Below are 18,410 nucleotides of genomic sequence, written 5' to 3'. Positions count from 1 at the left end.
AAATAATCGTTAGTTGCAACCCGACACCAGATATTTATCAAAGTGTACAATATTGCTCTGGGAACCATACATATTTTTTCAGATGACCACAGAAGGTAGCTTGTAAAGGTCCTAAGAAATGGTTAGCACTTGAAAAAATAAAAATGATTACACTATTGTATTTTTCATCTAGAAAACGAATTTCCATCAGGAAATGCCCACTTGTTTTCAGCAATTCTGGTTGTGATGTCACAAAAACACGATACAATTACACAGTTAAATAGGATTCAGAGTCCAAATTTTCTCAGTGCATAGTTTATAGTAACAGCCATAATGTTAAGTCCAGAGTAACAGTAAATAATGTGATTTAAATATGAGCCGATGACGCTGGTTCGTACTCACGTGGCCGTCAGCACGTTTACTACTCTGCGACATTGCTGCGTGCAGTTTGCCTTCATACACAAGCGCCCCGCACATGTGGTGTTTTGAAAATGTGCTGCAGTTTCACTTTAAGTCGAAGTTGTCCGTATGGCTGCTGTTAGCTAGCACACCATATGCTGGAGTTTCCTCTGCATTTAATGGCAACTTCCGATCGCCCATCTTTGAAGGCACACATACACCTCTCAAAACCACTGCCGTGAATACATCACACCGGGAATTTTCTTACATTTGTGCAATTATCTTGTGTTTAGTGCTGGCATCATAAAGATGCCCTCATACAGTGATCCCTTGCTACTTCGTGCTTCAAACTTCGTGCCCTCAGTCTATCGCAGATTTTTTTTTTCAATTAAGAAAATGAATACAGAAGAGCTGTCCTGACCGATCGCCTAGTCTCACTCTCCTTTCCTCCCTCTCCCTGCTCTTTGATGGTCAGGGAGTGCACTGGAGTTGCTTATTAAAGTTAACGATGATTGACAGACAGCTAAGCTTTGATCTTGCCAGAGGCGCTGGTAAGCTGAGACTTCAAAGCGCCGCATGCGTCGACATCATTTAACTTGTTAGACAGTTGCTGTGGCAACTCATTGTGTGTAAGTGAGCAGCTTGAGTCGATTCACTCAATGAAGCATTTAATAAAGGCAAGAATTTTTCAATTTTTTTTAAGATAGATTGGGCAAGATCACATTTAATGGCATACACTAAGGGTGTAACGGTACATGTAATAGTATTGAACCGTTTCGGTATGTGGTGCTCGATTAGGAACGGACGTGTACCGAATGAGTTTCCGACGTAATATAACCCTTACTTTTCGAGGCTGTGAGTCGATCGGGTTACAGTTTCTTTGTGTAGATTATATTTACTTCGTCTTCTCTACTATAATGAGGACCAACACGGTAGGACAGTATAACCCAGAAACGTCAACGGCGCGACAACGTGGCCGCTGCGTGAACGCAGTGAAACGCGGCCGTTAAAGTCAATCAGCCAATGCACACCAGTCGCAGTGCGGCTGCGTGTTAGATGTGTCCCAGAAGCGTCTTAAAGCGACGCACGCGAAAAGAACAGCAGAGTTTATTATTTGACGCGAGACGCCGCCCTCCTGCGTCAATACTACTACCGGTAGCTAGGATCAGGCTGGAAGTCACTCGTGTGAAAATACGGTGGATCCGGTTGATTTTCAAACTAATATGCAATCGTAACCTACTTTTTGAGTCCATCAGATCTCTTGAGTGGTAGATCAGGGCACAGTTGACTTGTCTTTGTTGATTTACTGCTGTCTTCTCTGCTATAGTAATAAACAACACGGCCCCGTGTTCAATACAAAACCCTCCTACCACAACAAAACAAGTAGGAACTTATATTCACATAGGAACTAAAGTTATACAACATAAAATATACAATATAAATGAATACATCACATTTGTAAAATATAAACACATAATAAAATAAATAATAGCCCATTTAAATAAAATAATAAATAAAATAAAATAATAAAATTGAAATGAGCTAAAACACCTGTAATTAAATAATAAGAATAATACACACATCCTGCTTACACAATTAAATTTATTAATTTCTGTGTGGCGCTTTAACTTGAGAAAATCCACCAATAAAGCTTTTGAAAACCGTTCATAAGAAAAAAAAAAATGTTTCACTGAGACATTTCATTTGTAAAATACATGTTAAAATCTCTGTCATTGGGATTGCTTTTCTCTTTAGCACAGGACTTCTTTTTTCTTCTTTCTGTCAGAAAGAAAGCTGACCAATGCGCGGGGTCTGAAAGGCAAATTGTTGTTGGATTATCTTTAAATACCACTACTTTTTGAGCAGAATTCTAGCTTTGTATAGGCTAATGTTCCTATTGTTGAAAGCACAAAAGTGTGTAATAAACAACTAGCACATTTATATTTTGCATTTTGTTTTCTTACTGTACCGAAAATGAACCGAACCATGACCTCAAAACCGAGGTACGTACCAAACCGAGATTTTTGTGTACCGTTACACCCCTAGCATTAGCAGTGCAACGGTTTGCGGTTCAAAGCCGTACGATTCGCCCTGTACGGTTCAATACGCCTTTATGAACCGTGCCTTTTCGCTTTTGCAATTAATTTATTCCGAAAGCTTGTGGAATTAATTGGTTGAGCTCTGTGTGCCTGTGTGTGACGTGAAGCACAGCTGTGGAGAAATTCCTGCCCCACAAGTAAATGTCCGATTGCTGTCAAGCAGTTGTGTAATAGAAGCAGAGAAACGCCCACTCTCGCTTACGAGCGAAGTGAAAGTGAAACAAGAAAGAAAACAAAAGGCTATGGCGAGAGGAAGAGTGGAGAGACCGAATTTTGAGGAAGCACCGGCCTCTTTCAAATCTGCGGTGTGGCAACATTTCGGTTTCCCCGTGGACTACAATGTGGAGGGAGAGAAAATATTGAAAAAAAAAGAAAAAAACAACAATTTTCAAGCGTTGCTCAGCGCTTGTTCCCTATGCTAATGGCAACACTTATAACATGACTCTGGCACCTCAGCTGGCCGGCATCACCCACAGATATCACTTTCTCATAGCAGGACTACCCCGAAGAGGACACCAGTGAAAACACGGCGGGCTTCGTTAATTTATTTGCAACGCTTGACCCGCGTTACATTGTTCCCTCGTGGACATATTTCTCCAACAACGTAATCCCCGACATTTATGAAATGGCACGCAAAGCCATAGAAGATGATTTCGCTAAAGCACATAGTTTCGCCCTGACCACTGATAGTTGGACGTCCCGTGCTACAGAGTGCTACTACCTAACTGTGACGGTCCACTATAATTCATACCTGTCAAGTTGTACGGTCTTGGCGTAATTTGTACAAGTGAGCACTGATTTTTAAATGTGTACGTTTTTCGTGCATTACGTTCTTTTTTCCTCCGTTCGGATTTTGTCACCCTTTTCGGCAACGAGACAATGTGCGTTAATACGTTGGTTGAATGACGCCAGAAAAGTTAGAGACACGGAGAAGGTAGAGTGTTTGTTGTGACGCTGTAGCAAACGCGATGCTAGGCTAGGTGGCTCCAATATTTCCTGACTGTAGCCGACAGCCTACAATCTACGCCTAGATATCTCATGCATATAGAACTACATACGAAATGACAGACTCGGTGGCGTTAGTAAACAGTCGCCATTTTAGAGCAGTAAACTTCTCAGAAAGGCTCTGTTGTAGTGAACCTTCCTAGCGAACCTAAGTAACTTTTTATGTAAAATACTCTTAAATCAGCAAAATCTTGACTTGAGTCTATCTTTAAAGGGGATGTAGCGCCCTGGGAAAATTTTGATATTCCATCATTTATCCATAAACGCATGCCTTTTGTATTCATATCATGCCACTTCGTGTAATTACACACAAGAAAATGAGAGAAATTTGGCTCGATTGTCAAGCTAAAACGACCGGCGCCCGAGATCTGGCAGATTGTGTGCGTGACGTCACGTCAAGTGAAGAGAGTGCCACCGGCCACTAGGGGGGCAGCGCCTGTCTGCATCAATATAATTCCTTCTAGTGTGGGGAGAATTAGGGGTGTTTTGAGCTGTTTATGCTGATGCATTGTGTTCGTCCTGCACATATTCCAGGTTCCCTCATGAAGAAACACCGCTCGTTGTCAATAAAAGAGAATTCAGAGTTGGCAGTGAGGGCTGTTTCTTCAACAAGAAAAAGGCTCAGTGCTTTAATACTGAATGGCGGCGATGATGGCAGACAATTTCGTTTCTAGTTTCAGCGACGAATCCGACGTAGAAGGACGTAACGAATGTTCATCTAATGGTGACGAGGAGAGTTGCAAAGCTTTAATCGGTGTTATAGGTGACCAATTTGAGCCCAAACGAACGCCAATGCAGCGTAATGAAACGGTCATTGAGGGGAGCAATGACACTGATGAAACATCGGCAGCAGATCGTGTGGGAAACACCAATGATTTGTTTAGCATTTCTTTTTGTGAAGCTGATACACCGTGACTGCAAAATAAAGGAATGCATAGAATAATTATAATTTATTGCGCTATCATAGCTTTTCGCTCTGCCAACAGACACAAATATGAACGGGATCAGAGGATTTGTTCTATATATTTTACGAACGATCATTTATACATGTGTCGAGTCCTGTATCCAAAGGCGTGACATTTTTTTTTATTAATTATAAAAGAGTACTCACTCTGGCCATTTCAAGCTTGGCTGCTCCCTTCTTTGCGTAGCTTTAGCCTCCTTTAGCAGTCATCGTCTCTCTCTTGATATCTCGGGACATTTAGGTGGCTGTGCATCTATGGTCGGCACCGCATCTCCTTTGAGCAGCAATCTTTTAGCAAAACCCGATTTCTCTTGTCCATAGTTCGAGAAGCTTTCAGTTGGAAAATGCGCACCACAGAAAAGCGTGCCGGAGGCTGTGTCTAGAAAATTAGCCCTCTTTGCACGGACGAACTTTACCCATTTTCTGTGTAGTCCAGCTTTTTTTTTCGCGTTCAGGAACTCATGGATACTATATTCCGATAAACAACTATTTGTACACCACATAGCACAGCAGTTTTGAACCATTGTTGTGATGTTTTGGTCAAACAAACCCCAACGCTACTCTCTCGTCGTTAAAAAACAATGGCACCTAGCTCCGCCTCGACTTTCAATCACTTGTCGTGACGTCGCCGCCCCATTCGGCTGTTTCCGGAACACTTTCGGTAGTGTTCGTCATTTTCGATCTATTTTCGATAATTGCTCATTAATGTGATTGATTTTTTTGTTAACTTTATCAATATTTGTTATCTTGGCGCATAACGGTTCTATTGATGTCTCACACCCCCTTTGCCGAAACATCCCCTTTAAAGGATGAAACAGTTTTAAAATTTTCACATGTCGAAAGTAGACAGAAGGGAACTAATGCAAAAACGGGAGCAATTTTATCTACTTTAACGGTTGATTCACATTAAATGAGCTCCAAACATAGCAACGGTTACTATGTTTTTGTTTTTTTTGGGAAAAAAATGGAAAGTAATTTTTTACTACTGTGTGTGTATTTCAGTAGTTAGTCACTGCACTAGCCAAAGAGCTAAGAGGCATTTTAACAGTCGAAAATGTTTATATTTTAAGTGTTTATAAAGGCAGTTTTTTATTTAAAAAAAAAAAAAAGCAAAACGCAAGCCGAAACCGAACCGATACCGTGATTCCAAAACCGAGGTTCAAACCGAACCGTGGGCTAACTGAACCGTTGCACCCCTACCTAGCATACACTGTTTCTTCTTTAAAAATAATTCGCTGGGACAGTAACATGTTTAAAACGTATAATTATTACATTTGATTTTTTTTTTTAAATCATACTTTGAGGGGAAAAAAAGTGAAAAAACGTCTTGTATGTATGTCTTTCCAATGAAAAATATGAATAAATACATTGAACACACACAAACCTCCCGTAAAAAATTATTTATTTTGGGAGGAGGGCGGTTACTTTGCTGTTGCAGCGGGTTACATTCCCCATTAACTGCAAAAAATGAGGGATCACTGTACTGTATTTGCACAGTTATTTTAGAGATAGCTGTTATTATGCATATGACTTGCGGACCAATCACAACAGATGGTTGCACGGCATTTGACGCACAGCAAGAAAAAATGTGCGTGTCAAGTTGCTGCGCGACCCTATGCGTAAGGCATGTAATGCAATGCAGGCGCCGGAGTCTAAATAGGCCTTTCGTCAACTATTCCCAAAATGTTTTCTCCCTCACTCTTTTTTTCTCTCTCCCTCACATACACACACTTCCCTTCCTAACCCGTGCAGTGATTGATGCACACAGACAACCAGAACATCCGTGAACAAAAGTCACCTCCTCCTAGCAGATATAACCCTTTTCCCCGAAAATGTCAACAAAAACTGCATTAAGCGTGTAACTCTCCAGGTACTTAAATCAAGATTTAAAAGCATGTTAGACAAGAAAGCCAATTTAACACCGTGTTTGGCTTAAATTAAGTTTTAAATATTTAAACAGGATTTTATTTTATTTTTTTTTAGTATGAAACTGTGAGAATGTATGGTTGTTTTTCTCATGGTGCCCTCACATTGCCAAGCAACCGGTTCAGGATGTACCCCACCTCTTGTCCATAGACAGCTGGGATAGGCTTCAGCATACCCAGGATTCGTGAAGTCAAGCAGCACTGATGATAATGTTGATTAATTATGTCTCCACCAGGTGGCTCTGCTAGGCTTGGATCTCCTCTCTGCTTTGGTGACAAGGTTACAAGACAGATTTAAGGCCCATGTGGGAACAGGTATGTTTAAACTTTTGTCAGTACAGTATGTGACATATTTGGATGCTGTTAAAGTTCATTCAATTTAGTTTCTATCATTTGGGATTTAATGTATAATTGTCTCATTTTAAATTCTAAACTCTAAATTATTATATGCAGCTGCCCTTTTAAACGATTTAGTTTCTAATATTTATTCTTTGCGGGAGAAATGCCTTAGATTTTTCTCCCTTCGTGAAATTTACATCCAATTTTAATCAATTACATCCCACATCTCGTCTAAACCTATTCAGCTCTACCTAGTCTTATTGATCGATTGGGAGATGCTAAAGACCAAGTCAGAGAACAAGACCAAGCCCTGCTGCTTAGGATCATGGAACAAGTTGCAACTCCACAGGTATATACTGTACATTGTACTACTTAAAACTGTATTATTTATAAAGGTCAAGCAATTGAACTAATAAATTTGTCCGTGTGTTTTTTTCCCCTCTGCGTTGTCACATTCCATTATATCATTGTGTTGTTTTGTTTTTCATTGTGTTCAGTATATTTGGGATCGTATGTTAGGAGGCTTTAAACACAAGAACAATAGGACCAGGGAAGGAGTCTGCATTTGCCTTATCGCCACGTTGAATATGTGAGACTCCTGTTTGTATCACCTTTGTTATTATCTGTTCATAGACTTCATAATGATATCGACGGGACACGGGGCGCGGGGCCGATTAATAGGAGGCCTGCGTTGTTGGCGTGGCCGTCAAAGCTGACCGAGTGGAATCACAGGCAAAGAGCTTTTTTCGTTGAAAATTATTGTGAATAAATGCTTAAATCCCAGAATTCTTTATAGATATGGACGCCAAACAGTCTCGATTCTTGGTTAAAAGCATAAAAAAAAAAAAAAAAAATGCACCTGGCATTTATTTCAAGTAAACATTGCGAACTATGATGCTAGTCACTAAGCAAATGTAGCGGCCGCCTTATGTAAACAGAGCTTTTCCGGTGAAAATTCTTGTGAATAAATGCTTAAATCCCTGAATTCTTTATAGCTATGGATGCAAAACAGTCTCAATGCTTCGTTAAAGGCAAAAAAAACCCCATGCCGTTAGCATTTATTTTACGTAAATATTGCAAACTATGATGCTAGTCAGTAAGCAAATGTAGCGGCCGCCTTTTGTAAACAGAGCTTTTCCGGTAAAAATCCTTGTGAATAAATGCTTAAATCCCTGAATTCTATATAGATATGGACATAAAACAGTCTCGATTCTTTGTTAAAAGAGCACAAAACAGGCAGTTAGCATTAATTTTACGTAAATATGTCGAAGTAAGATGCTAGTCTGTTAGTCAATATGGCCTTATGTAAACAGAGCTTTTCCGGTGATAATTCTAGTGAATAAATGCTTAAATCCTTGAATTCTTTATAGATATGGTTATAAAACAGTCTCGATTCTTTGTTAAAAGCAAAACAAAACGTGCATTTAGCATTTATTTTACGTAAATATTTCGAAGTACGATGCTAGTCTGTTAGTCAATGTGGCGCCCCCCCTTATGTAAACAGAGCTTTTCTGGTGAAAATTCTTGTAAATAAATGCTTAAATCCCCAAATTCTTTATCGATATGAATGTAAAACAGCCTCGATTCGTTGTATAAAGACCAAAAAAAAACGGGCAGTTAGCATTTATTTTATGTAAATATGTTGAAGAATGACGCTAGTCTGTTAGACAATGTGGCGGCACCCTTACAACAAAGAGCTTTTTACATGGGAAATTCTTGTAAAAAAATGAAGAATATAATAATTACCTTAAATCCTCGAACAAATCACTCCTGAGACAAACCTTCCTGTTTGTGTGCGGTGCAGCTTTCGTACTTTTTCAACCTAAATCCGGCATTGGATCGCTGCATGTGTCAATGCAACCCACTGCGAATAACTGAAGCGGATTGTGGGGTGGCCCCCTACTTGAAGGCGTGGTGCATTGACGGTGGAAACTGACCCGTCAATATAATTATGAAGTCCATGATCTGTTACAATGTACTAGTACAGTAAATAAACATTTTTTTTCTATTAATTAAAATTGAAGTTTCCCCAAATTAATATTTTAGATTGCAAAATTTAAATATCAAATTTATTTTTATTATTTGACTTAATGTTCTTTGTCCTTCTTTTTACAGGTATGGAGCTCAAGGCTTGACTCTCAGTAAGATTGTCCCCCACATATGTAATCTGTTGGGGGATCCCACAAGCCAGGTATGATTGATAACTTTTACCGTTGTATTCTTTATTATTGTTCGTAAATTTAATTACAGCACTGGGATGGGATAATGTAGTGGTGAGGTGATTATGCAGTAATTATAGTGTGTTAGTATTGCAACTTCATATATTGCAATATTGATACATTGCAGTCATGTTTTAATTCAAGTATCAAAGTAGGATGTATACATGCATGTTTTCATACAACATTAAAGTTAGCACAATGAGTTTGGGAAATCACTTTCTTTATACTCCCACTTAACAAATTAAAAAGGATAAAACAAATATATTTCCATTTCTTTTGTCAGTGCCATTGTATTTATGGATTATTTTGTTACTATTTAATCTTTAGGAAAAAAAAAAGTGTAACGCCCAAAACAGTGTGTGCAGTGTGCACTGCCCACAGCCAGCTAACATTGTATGTCCTATAATAAAACACAAGGCATGGCCTTTTTATTGTTTTTATATGAAGTAATTTGTTTAAGTTTGTGAAACTGTCACAAAGAAGCATGCATGCATTCAACACAACTGCACAATATACGCCGGTATACAAAGTACCATGTAGACACCACACTTCACTGAAGCTGCAAGCTGTAAGCATAGGTTAGCTTTCATACAGCAGGACTTATGAACACATTTCATTCTTATAGCTTTTCCCCATAAACACACATATACTGCATATTAACAGGTAGGTATTGATGTAAAATACTTATAGACATATATTTTTCACGCCACAAACATAACAGAAAGCACTCAACAGCGTCAATGCGACCGACAGCCTGTGTACTGTAAAAGTGAATAAGCATGTGTTCCAAACTGCGTAACATGGTGGATGCAGTGAATTATTATGACCGTACTGTAAAATGTTAACTGGCTCTAAACAATGGTGACTATAGCCAGTACAATAGGCTTTTAATTTATTTACATACAGGTAGTCCCCGGGTTACAAACGAGTTCCTACGCTGGCGACGTAACCCGGATTTCCACGTAAATTGGAATTAACTATTTAAGTACCCAAAATAACTATCCAAACAAATGTATTATACGTCATTTTACTGACCTCGCCAAGATGTTGGAGCTAAGTCCTAGCTAGACAGCGAGCTAGGCTCCGTAATGACTCAGACGTCCGTGTGGTTTGCTGACTTTATTCAGCTGCTCATGACATCAACACTTGCAGAATGAAACTAAAATAAAAATGAAATTAAATCATTTCATCTTCAGTAACAGCAATTCAAAACTGCTGATACAGCGATAAGAATCCACACAAACGATAAGCACGTATCAGTTAGCGTCCACACATCTTTAGAAACAATCACATCAACTCGCCCCAAGTATTCGACCACAATACGAAAGGTGTTATATACAGGTGTTGCCTCTGTGGATGCTTCACAAGTAACAAATATGCGCGCAGGCTTGCAGCTCTTTCCCATTCTTCGTGGGAGCAAAGGGCTATTTATCGTGTGTGTGTGCGCTCTCTTTTAGTGCGCAAATATATTCTTCGTGTGTACGTGCTCTTACTCACGTGCGAAAAAACTACCTTCTCTATGCTTCCTGCGCCAAAATAAAAACATGCATCACAAAACAAAAGTCAACATTATTTAAAAAAAAAAAAAAAAATGACTGGAGACTGTCATCGTAAAGTCGAAATCATTTAAGTTGGGTACATCATAACCCGGGGACTACCAGTATAGCATAAATTAAAAACCCATTCCTTTTCACTCGATTCCGATTCTCTGAAAAATGGCCTTTTCGGCCCGATTTCCGGTCACGTGATCGGATCGTGACATCCTTATGTAAAAATGTTATCAGAGCTTCATCGAAGTTACAACAATCAACATAGTCTGCTTGAATTGATACCATCCAAACAGCCAAATGCTCAAAATTTTATCAGAACCGCCATGTAAACAATCAGAATGAATGGTAGTAAAAGGTCTAGATGTGACCCTCGAGGGTAATCTTTTCTCTTGAAGCTAATCAATCATGAGTCAGACAAACAAAGGTCCACTCAAGGTAACAAAGTTGCAGATGTTAGTTAAGACTGCACTGCCTTTAAAAAACAAGCATTTTGCGTTTGGTATTCTCAATAAGAATTGGTCGATTTGTACCATACCTCACAGCTCTATAGAGTGGAATGGTTCTGCCTAGAACAATTTACCCCCCTAAATAAATGCCTTTTATAATGTACGTATAATAACAACGTATATGGCGGAAAACACAGACAAGACTGAAAAAGCAGTTTCTGCTCTTGCACTCCTCTTTAAAAGAAACTGCTGTATTTTAAGCTAAAACAACAGTTGAGTTTGACAGAACAATATGTCTATATGCTGCCATATTAGATTCATGGCGCATTAAGCCCGCGAACTATTTTTAATTGGTCCGTTTTACCCTGAAAACCCCGGTTTACAGACGTCACGCAACCGCTTTTGTTTCAACCCAGCCATAAAACAAAGGTAATTAATTATATTTATTGTTCAAAATGTCTGTCGTTTTTAGTTTAGAATCATTAATTGATGTCTCATATTTCGTTTTTTTTTTTTTTTTTTTTTTTAAAGGACTTTAAAAAATTATTCACTCACATATTTTAAACTTTTAAACAAATTATGTCACAATGAAAAAAATGGCGTCTGTAAAAAAGTCACGGATATCTACCTCATAACTATTGCTTACTTGTATTTTTTCGTTACTCCAAACAAAGAAAAATTGATAAAAAATGTTTAAAAGGGTAAATATATGAAAAAGAACATCTCGACCACTCCTTGATGTATGCGATTTCCGCATCGCGACCTTTGTTATATTACCATGTTTCACCCATAAAATCCCCCAAAAATCCAGCTGTGGACATTTACAGCTGTGTCTTGACACTCAGTGATACATGCTACAAGGAATTTTTGGATCGAAACAAGATAAGTATGCGATAATATCTCGTTAAAGTCATGGCGTCTGTAATTCTGCTCTCGCGTGCGTTCACCTCCAGATAGGTTTGTGCTGTTTACATTTTTTTTTTTGTTTTTGTTTTTTTTGTTTTTAAATGCCCTCCTGTTCAACATTTTTCTTCTCCCAGAAAATTGAGATTTTCAGCTTTCCAATGATGTATCACACATGTATATGGGACAATAATTTTGAAAGTTGGCCAAATTGGGGATCTCAGAGCGGAACTTCAAGTCACCTGAGTGTTTTCTGCCATATGTTATTTTTTGGGTATAGAGGTGATCGGAGTCGTTTTCATTAATTTTAGGGGATCGATGATCGTTCGCTCACTAGAAATATAGCCAATCTTGTCTGCCAATGTCATCTAGAGTCAGTTGGACCAGTAAAAAAAAATATTACAAAATTAATAAAATTTGTTATTATAATTTGTTTCATTTTTCGGCCTTGGATTCCTCATTTTTGGTTTGCAGTTTCAACGAAGAATTTTCATTTTGGAACGTCCTTTGTTTCGTACAAATTTTATATCCAGTGCTTTGCAAATTTTTCAAGCAGGCCGTGTTCCCACATTGTTCTTAAAACATGGACTCGTGTGTGCGTGCGTAAGTGAAGGATGTCCCGATCGCATATTTTTGCATCCGAGTCACCTGATTTTGAGATTCTGCCGATACTGAGTCCCGATCAGATATGGACCAAAAGTTAAACTATATTCTTTATTTTAATGTGAACAAAAGTTACAAACATGTTACGGTACTGTACGGTTAACAGTACTTCCTTTTCTGCTTTTTCCGGAAGTGCTGCGGACTATAAAACGTATATATTTTGGTTTCTTTTGGCAATACCATTGTGTTTCTGGATTATTTTGTTACTTTTTAGCCTAGAAAACTACAATTTTTCACCTGATTCCGATCCTCTGACAAATGTCCCAATTGGCCCGTTTTCCGATCACGTGATCGGATTGGGGACATCCCTAGCGTAAATAGTTTTAAGAAGTGTTTGTTATGAATCTGGTCACAATCACACTTAATGGCAAATTCATCTCTGCATAAACCAGGGTAATTTCAAACAGTTGGACTTGGACTGTATTATGTTTTTGTGATTTTTATATGCTGTAAGAATAAAAAAAAAAAAGAATCCAAATATAGTTGATAAAGAACATTTTATGTTTACTCTTAGGTACGAGATGGGGCTATGAGTTGTTTGGTGGAGATCTACCGACATGTAGGTGAAAGGGTACGGATGGATCTCAGCAAGAAAGGCCTGCCTCAGTCACGGTACTGCCATATGAATTGCTGTTTACTACTGTCTTAAACGACCGTTTCTTTTAACAACATTCAATAAACGTTTGGGAACTGATGCTAATTATTGAAGCTCTGTAGATGGAATTCCTTCCCATTCATCATGCTGCAAGTCTGGGTTTTCCTATGTCATACAGGTAGTCCCCAGGTTACGAACGAGTTCTATTCCTACGGTGGTGATTGAAGGAAAAAGTCGATTTTTTTCTTTTTACAGGTTCTTTTATTCTCTTAACGAACAGAAGATGATGACACACAATTCAGGAACAAAAAGAAAGCAATACTCATCTAAGGCGTACAGTATACATTTATTAAGGAAAGAGTAATTAAAAGCCGTCCAACTTTAGAATTCATACAGTTTATATCTTTAGTCTCAATGAACAGTGGAAAAAACAGACAGCCTAGTGCCGCCCCTACCGCAAGCTGTACTGTAGGCACAGTAGGTAAACACACAGCTATGAGAAGATCATGTGCAAATATGTGAAATGAACAGATATATGTTCAAGTGAGTAAATGGAAATATATATCTCGATATATCGACATAACATGAATTTCCACGTGAATTGGAAATTCACCCCTAAATACCCCCTAAATCTCAAAATGACTACCCTAAAACATGTATTGTATGTCCTATTAACAAAATTAAGTAAAACATTTTATACTGTGAGGTACGTTGTGTTAAATACCGTTATATTCAATGAATATTCGGGCTTAGTCGTGAGTGAGTCGTCTTGGTGAGCGAAAAGGGCGCTGTAAAAAGAGTATGGAGGTGAGAGAGAGGGGATATCGTGGCCGCTGAGGTCGCCTCAATGCAAGCCCGCCGTCCGAACTAAAAAAAGCCGGATCCGCACCGGTAAGAAGAGTCGGCGCCAGAGGAGAAGAAGCAGCAGCAGCATGACAACAAGGAAGCGGCAGACAGCATCTGCTTGGGGAGGAGGGATCCTGACATTAAGAACGGGAAGTCTGTACTGTTTACACGCAAAAAACAAAACAAAAAACGACTGGAGACAAAATTGCAGATGAGACTCCGGCGTCGTAAAGTCAAGTCACGTAAGTCGTGTACGTTATAACCCGGGGACTACCTGTATTTTAAACTTCAAATCGAAATTGGACGATATAAGAAAGAAAATTAAAAAGATCTTTTTTTGGCCAGATACCCCAGCCCCGGTAAAAAATGTTGTCTGTCCTATGTGCTAGATAGTATTTGTTGGGTATTCATCTGTTCTATCTATGATCAAATTCATCAGTATTTGTTTTTTTTCCAGATAGAATGCATAAATATTAATCAAATACATTAAAAAAACATTTGACCATTCTTGTCCTGGTCCTACTTTTCAGGTTGAATGTAATTTTCAGTAAATTTGATGAAGTTCAAAGATCTGGGAATATGATTTCCTCTTCTGGCTCAGGTGAGTTTTACTGCTTGGTGCCATTTTTCATTTGGATCTTCCAGCTTTTTCTTGTCTTGCCTATTAAAGCTCTTAGCCCTAACCTGCCTATATGCCATTAAAAAAATTTTTTAGCACAAAAATTATATTCTTTAGGGATTCGTAAGCCATTCATTAAAAATAATGTTCAATCAGTTTATAACAGTGAAAATGGTATTGTCCTTTTATCTCATATCTCAGATGTTCTCTGTGAGAAGTAAACAAGTGATATCTTTTGGTATGTGGCGTACAGTACTTCTAATCATATTATAATTTGCCTGAATCTGTCTGTCTGTTGATTGCCAACATGTGGCTTAAAAAAAAAAGGATTGGGATGAAAATAATTTCTATGCCTGTTTGTGTGTGTGGGTGTATGCCTGATAACATGCTGTTATTGGGTGCTGGATAAGGTCTATGAGAGACTTTGTGTGATTCCGATTATATGATGTTTTTTTTTTGTAAAATATATGAATAGATAAATAGCTGCTTCAATAGCTATTGGGGGATGGGTTTTCTTCTAATTTTATGATCTAGTGTGAGAGAATGGCTGATTGTCATTGTTTCGGCGAAGTGTGTCTGTTGTCTCTGTGCATTCTGTGTTTTTCTTTTCATTTTTCTTTTTTTTTTAATATGACAATTTGATTTTTCCCATTCAGTGTTTTGAAATTGTGCAAGCGTTAATTCATTAAACTCTTTTATGACAGCGGATGTTGTAATTGTTATTACTGCTAAATTATTGCTGTTTAGGTTGTTGTAGGCATGATAAAAAAACAAAAAACAAATACTCTAGGTTGATATTGTAGTTCTGTTGGAAGAATCTGATCACAATCTTTGAGTCAGGAATGTTAATGACATGGGCCTTTGAGTCTTCTTGAGAGAGAGTTCTTGTCAGAACAGGCTACACATTAGATTTGGATGACATAGACGAGTGATTAGTCCTCTTCAGTTTTGTAAAGTAATTTTTTTGCTGACAGACGGCAGGCAACTTGAATAGAGAAAATTGGGAATTCAAGACTACTGGATTGCATGAATTGCTTTATTTGTTTCTAAATATTACTCATTTGATTGACATTTCATTATTTCTTTAATATTTTGATGTTTACTGTTTTTTTAAGTGGTCTTTGTCTTTGAAACTGTTTAGGGCAGGGGTCCTCAAATACAAATCTTGAAGGCCCAGAATTGTTTTTTTTTCATACAAGCATGGGTCCATTTATTAATGTCGGTCAAGTACAAGGCAGGTCGAAGGTGGTAAAGATTGTTTTCTTTTGACCAAACAAAAATACAATGCACATTCTGATTAAATTAAAATAAATTGACATTTTCCTGATTTAAAATAAAAATACAAAAAAACATACAAGCACAATGTTTACACATGTACACTAAATAATTGACAATATCTATCATTAAGGTGCAAACAATAACTATTGACAGTACATTTTGTAACTATAAAACACTGTTGGACAAAAAAGAAAACGTGCAAGTAGTACAGTACATGTACAGAACACAAATGACAAGCTCTGTCATTAAGGTGCAAACAAAATAATTATTGACAGTAACTATAACTCTAAAACACTGCTCAATGAGATAAATGGCATTTAGGGGTCACAAAGCTGTTTACATCATCAGCCAGTACTTCAGCGCGTCTTGTGGTTGATGAATCTGGGAGTGAGATTTGTTTGATTTTTGTTGTCATTTCCTCCTTTTCTTCTCTCTTCTTCAGTCATGCACTTATTTATTATATCTCCATCAGAGCACGGCTTCTTATGTTTGACCAACACCCACGACACTCTAAATGAGCACTCTTGCACAACTTGCAAATTGTTGTTGTGTCATAGATTTAACAATAACCTTGCTTGTCTCTTGATATGACTGCTTCAACCTGTTAATTTCTTGCCTTCTCAATTCTGATTTAGGAGGAAATTTCTCTTCAAAAGATCTGTGCTCGTTAACATAATGGCATTTCACATTTTCACTTTTAACAGTTTGGTACTTGCAGTTGGTAAAATAGACGCATATTTTTCAGTCCATTCCTCATTGAAATGGCGATTTTCGTTGTGCACCTTTCATCTCACGGTGAACTTTGAGCATGAAATTTTGTTAGATTCGGTCTTCCACTGGTGGCATGTAAACAAAAAGAATAAAGTGCTGGGTGCGACTCGTGTTTCACACTGCTGCGATCCGTCCACTCTAGCTAGGAGCATGCAGGCTCTCTCAGCCAATCAGCGTATCCGTCCACGGTCTCTCAGCCAGTTAGCGCATCCATGCATGCTCTCTCAGCCAATCAGCGCATCGTTGCCATTGAGATGAAACACAATCAAGCGGTTTATCAATGAGATTGGGGTCTAATGTCTTTAAGTGGCGTCTTAATTGATTTGGCTTCTGGCTGTCCGCTATAATTATTTTTAGACACAGTAAACAGTGGTCTTTCCCCATCACCCACTGTATTAAAAGTCAAAGCTAAAGGGCAAACGGCACGAAAAAAGCGCATTCTCGGCGGCCGAGGTAGAACCGTAGGTGAGGGCGGTCGTCGTGACGATCCCAAGCCGAAAATGGCACTTCTCGAGCGGCGACGTGAGAACCGGACAAGACAGTGGGTCGCTGCGTGAGTGAGTCCGGTCGGAAAACGGCTTTCGAAAACGGCGGCGGCACACTGCTCTTCATATCTGTTTTCTGTGTGTGCTGGGTGCTCTTCCTTAGTTCAAAAATACTGTGCGCACCCTGAAAATAAGAGCACCACTGCCACCCACTGAGTGGATGTACAAGTACACTTTATTCTAGTACGGAAAAAAAAAAAAAAAAAAAGCATGTTCCCCGAGGTCACATGCGCCCCCCCTGGCATCGCTCTGTGCCCCCCCCAGGGGGCGCGCCCCACTATTTGAGAAGTACTGATCTAGGGGTGTGGCAAAATATCAAAATGGTGATATATTGTGATACTCTGCATCCCAAAAGGTTATCGATACGCTCCTGCTAAGAATCGAGATTAAATCGTATTAAAAAGTTGTTAATGTTGGAAAAAAACAAAAGGAACCACTAAGTTGCTACCAAAATCTTCCACCATAATCGTGTCTGAGTAAACTCTACAGCTGCCATTTACGGCGCTCGATGCCCAATCCATTAAGTCTGGGAGGGGCGAATGAACATTCGTTCATTTGAAACCAGAGTATTCACAGAAGGAGTGGGAATTTCTGGGTACCTCACGATATGATGCGATTTGTGAAAGCTCAAATCGTATCATAGCTCAAAGCTCACGATAATGATGATCTGACGATATGGCGATACAACGATTATCGATACACTGGTCAGGAAATCATTCTAGGATATTCTACAAACAACTAATAAACAGAAAAACAAGCTTTTGCTGTGATTTGAAATGAGTTTATCACGAGTAGACGTCCAATCCATTTGAACTGGCAGGGTGGCAGCGAATGACTTCATGGCCTAAAAAGAAAGAAATGGACGTAAAACAGTCTCGATTCTTGGTTAAAAGCAAAAAAAAAAAAAAAAACAGGCATTTAGCATTTATTTTACGTAAAGATGTCGAATGTGCTGATAGTCTTTACATCACTGTGGCAGCCCCCATAGTGCAACAAAGAGCTTTTTGAGTTGAAAATTCTTGCAAATAAATGCTTAAATCCCTGAATTCTTTATAGATATGGACGTAAAACAGTCTTGATTCGTTCATGATGGCAGCGAATATTCATTCGCTGCCATCCCTCCCACTTCAAACAGATTGAACGTCTATGGCTGTCAGTGGCAGCCAGTGCCAGACAATGAGGTAATTTTGGGCCATTTAAGGTCATTTACCTGTTGATTTTCTGTTACTTCTTGTTGATTTTAGGGAATTTTATGGGTCACTTCT

General features: G+C 38.6%; 1 protein-coding gene across 35 annotated transcripts in view; it reads left to right on the top strand.

Annotated features, from left to right (window-relative positions):
- clasp1a (cytoplasmic linker associated protein 1a) overlaps positions 1-18,410 on the top strand; it is a 119,528-nt gene that overhangs the window by 17,668 nt on the left and 83,450 nt on the right. For all 35 annotated transcript variants that reach the window (XM_057853042.1, XM_057853061.1, XM_057853054.1 and 32 more), the window contains exons 3-8: positions 6,608-6,686; positions 6,956-7,059; positions 7,208-7,299; positions 8,826-8,901; positions 13,006-13,103; positions 14,463-14,533. In XM_057853042.1, coding sequence (XP_057709025.1) covers positions 6,608-6,686; positions 6,956-7,059; positions 7,208-7,299; positions 8,826-8,901; positions 13,006-13,103; positions 14,463-14,533 — 520 coding nt within the window. The remainder of the gene's footprint in view (positions 1-6,607; positions 6,687-6,955; positions 7,060-7,207; positions 7,300-8,825; positions 8,902-13,005; positions 13,104-14,462; positions 14,534-18,410) is intronic.

This window comes from Corythoichthys intestinalis, chromosome 12 (assembly GCF_030265065.1).
Source record: "Corythoichthys intestinalis isolate RoL2023-P3 chromosome 12, ASM3026506v1, whole genome shotgun sequence".
In the NCBI taxonomy this organism is placed as follows: Eukaryota; Metazoa; Chordata; class Actinopteri; order Syngnathiformes; family Syngnathidae; genus Corythoichthys; species Corythoichthys intestinalis.
This window is presented reverse-complemented; position numbering and strand designations above follow the sequence as displayed.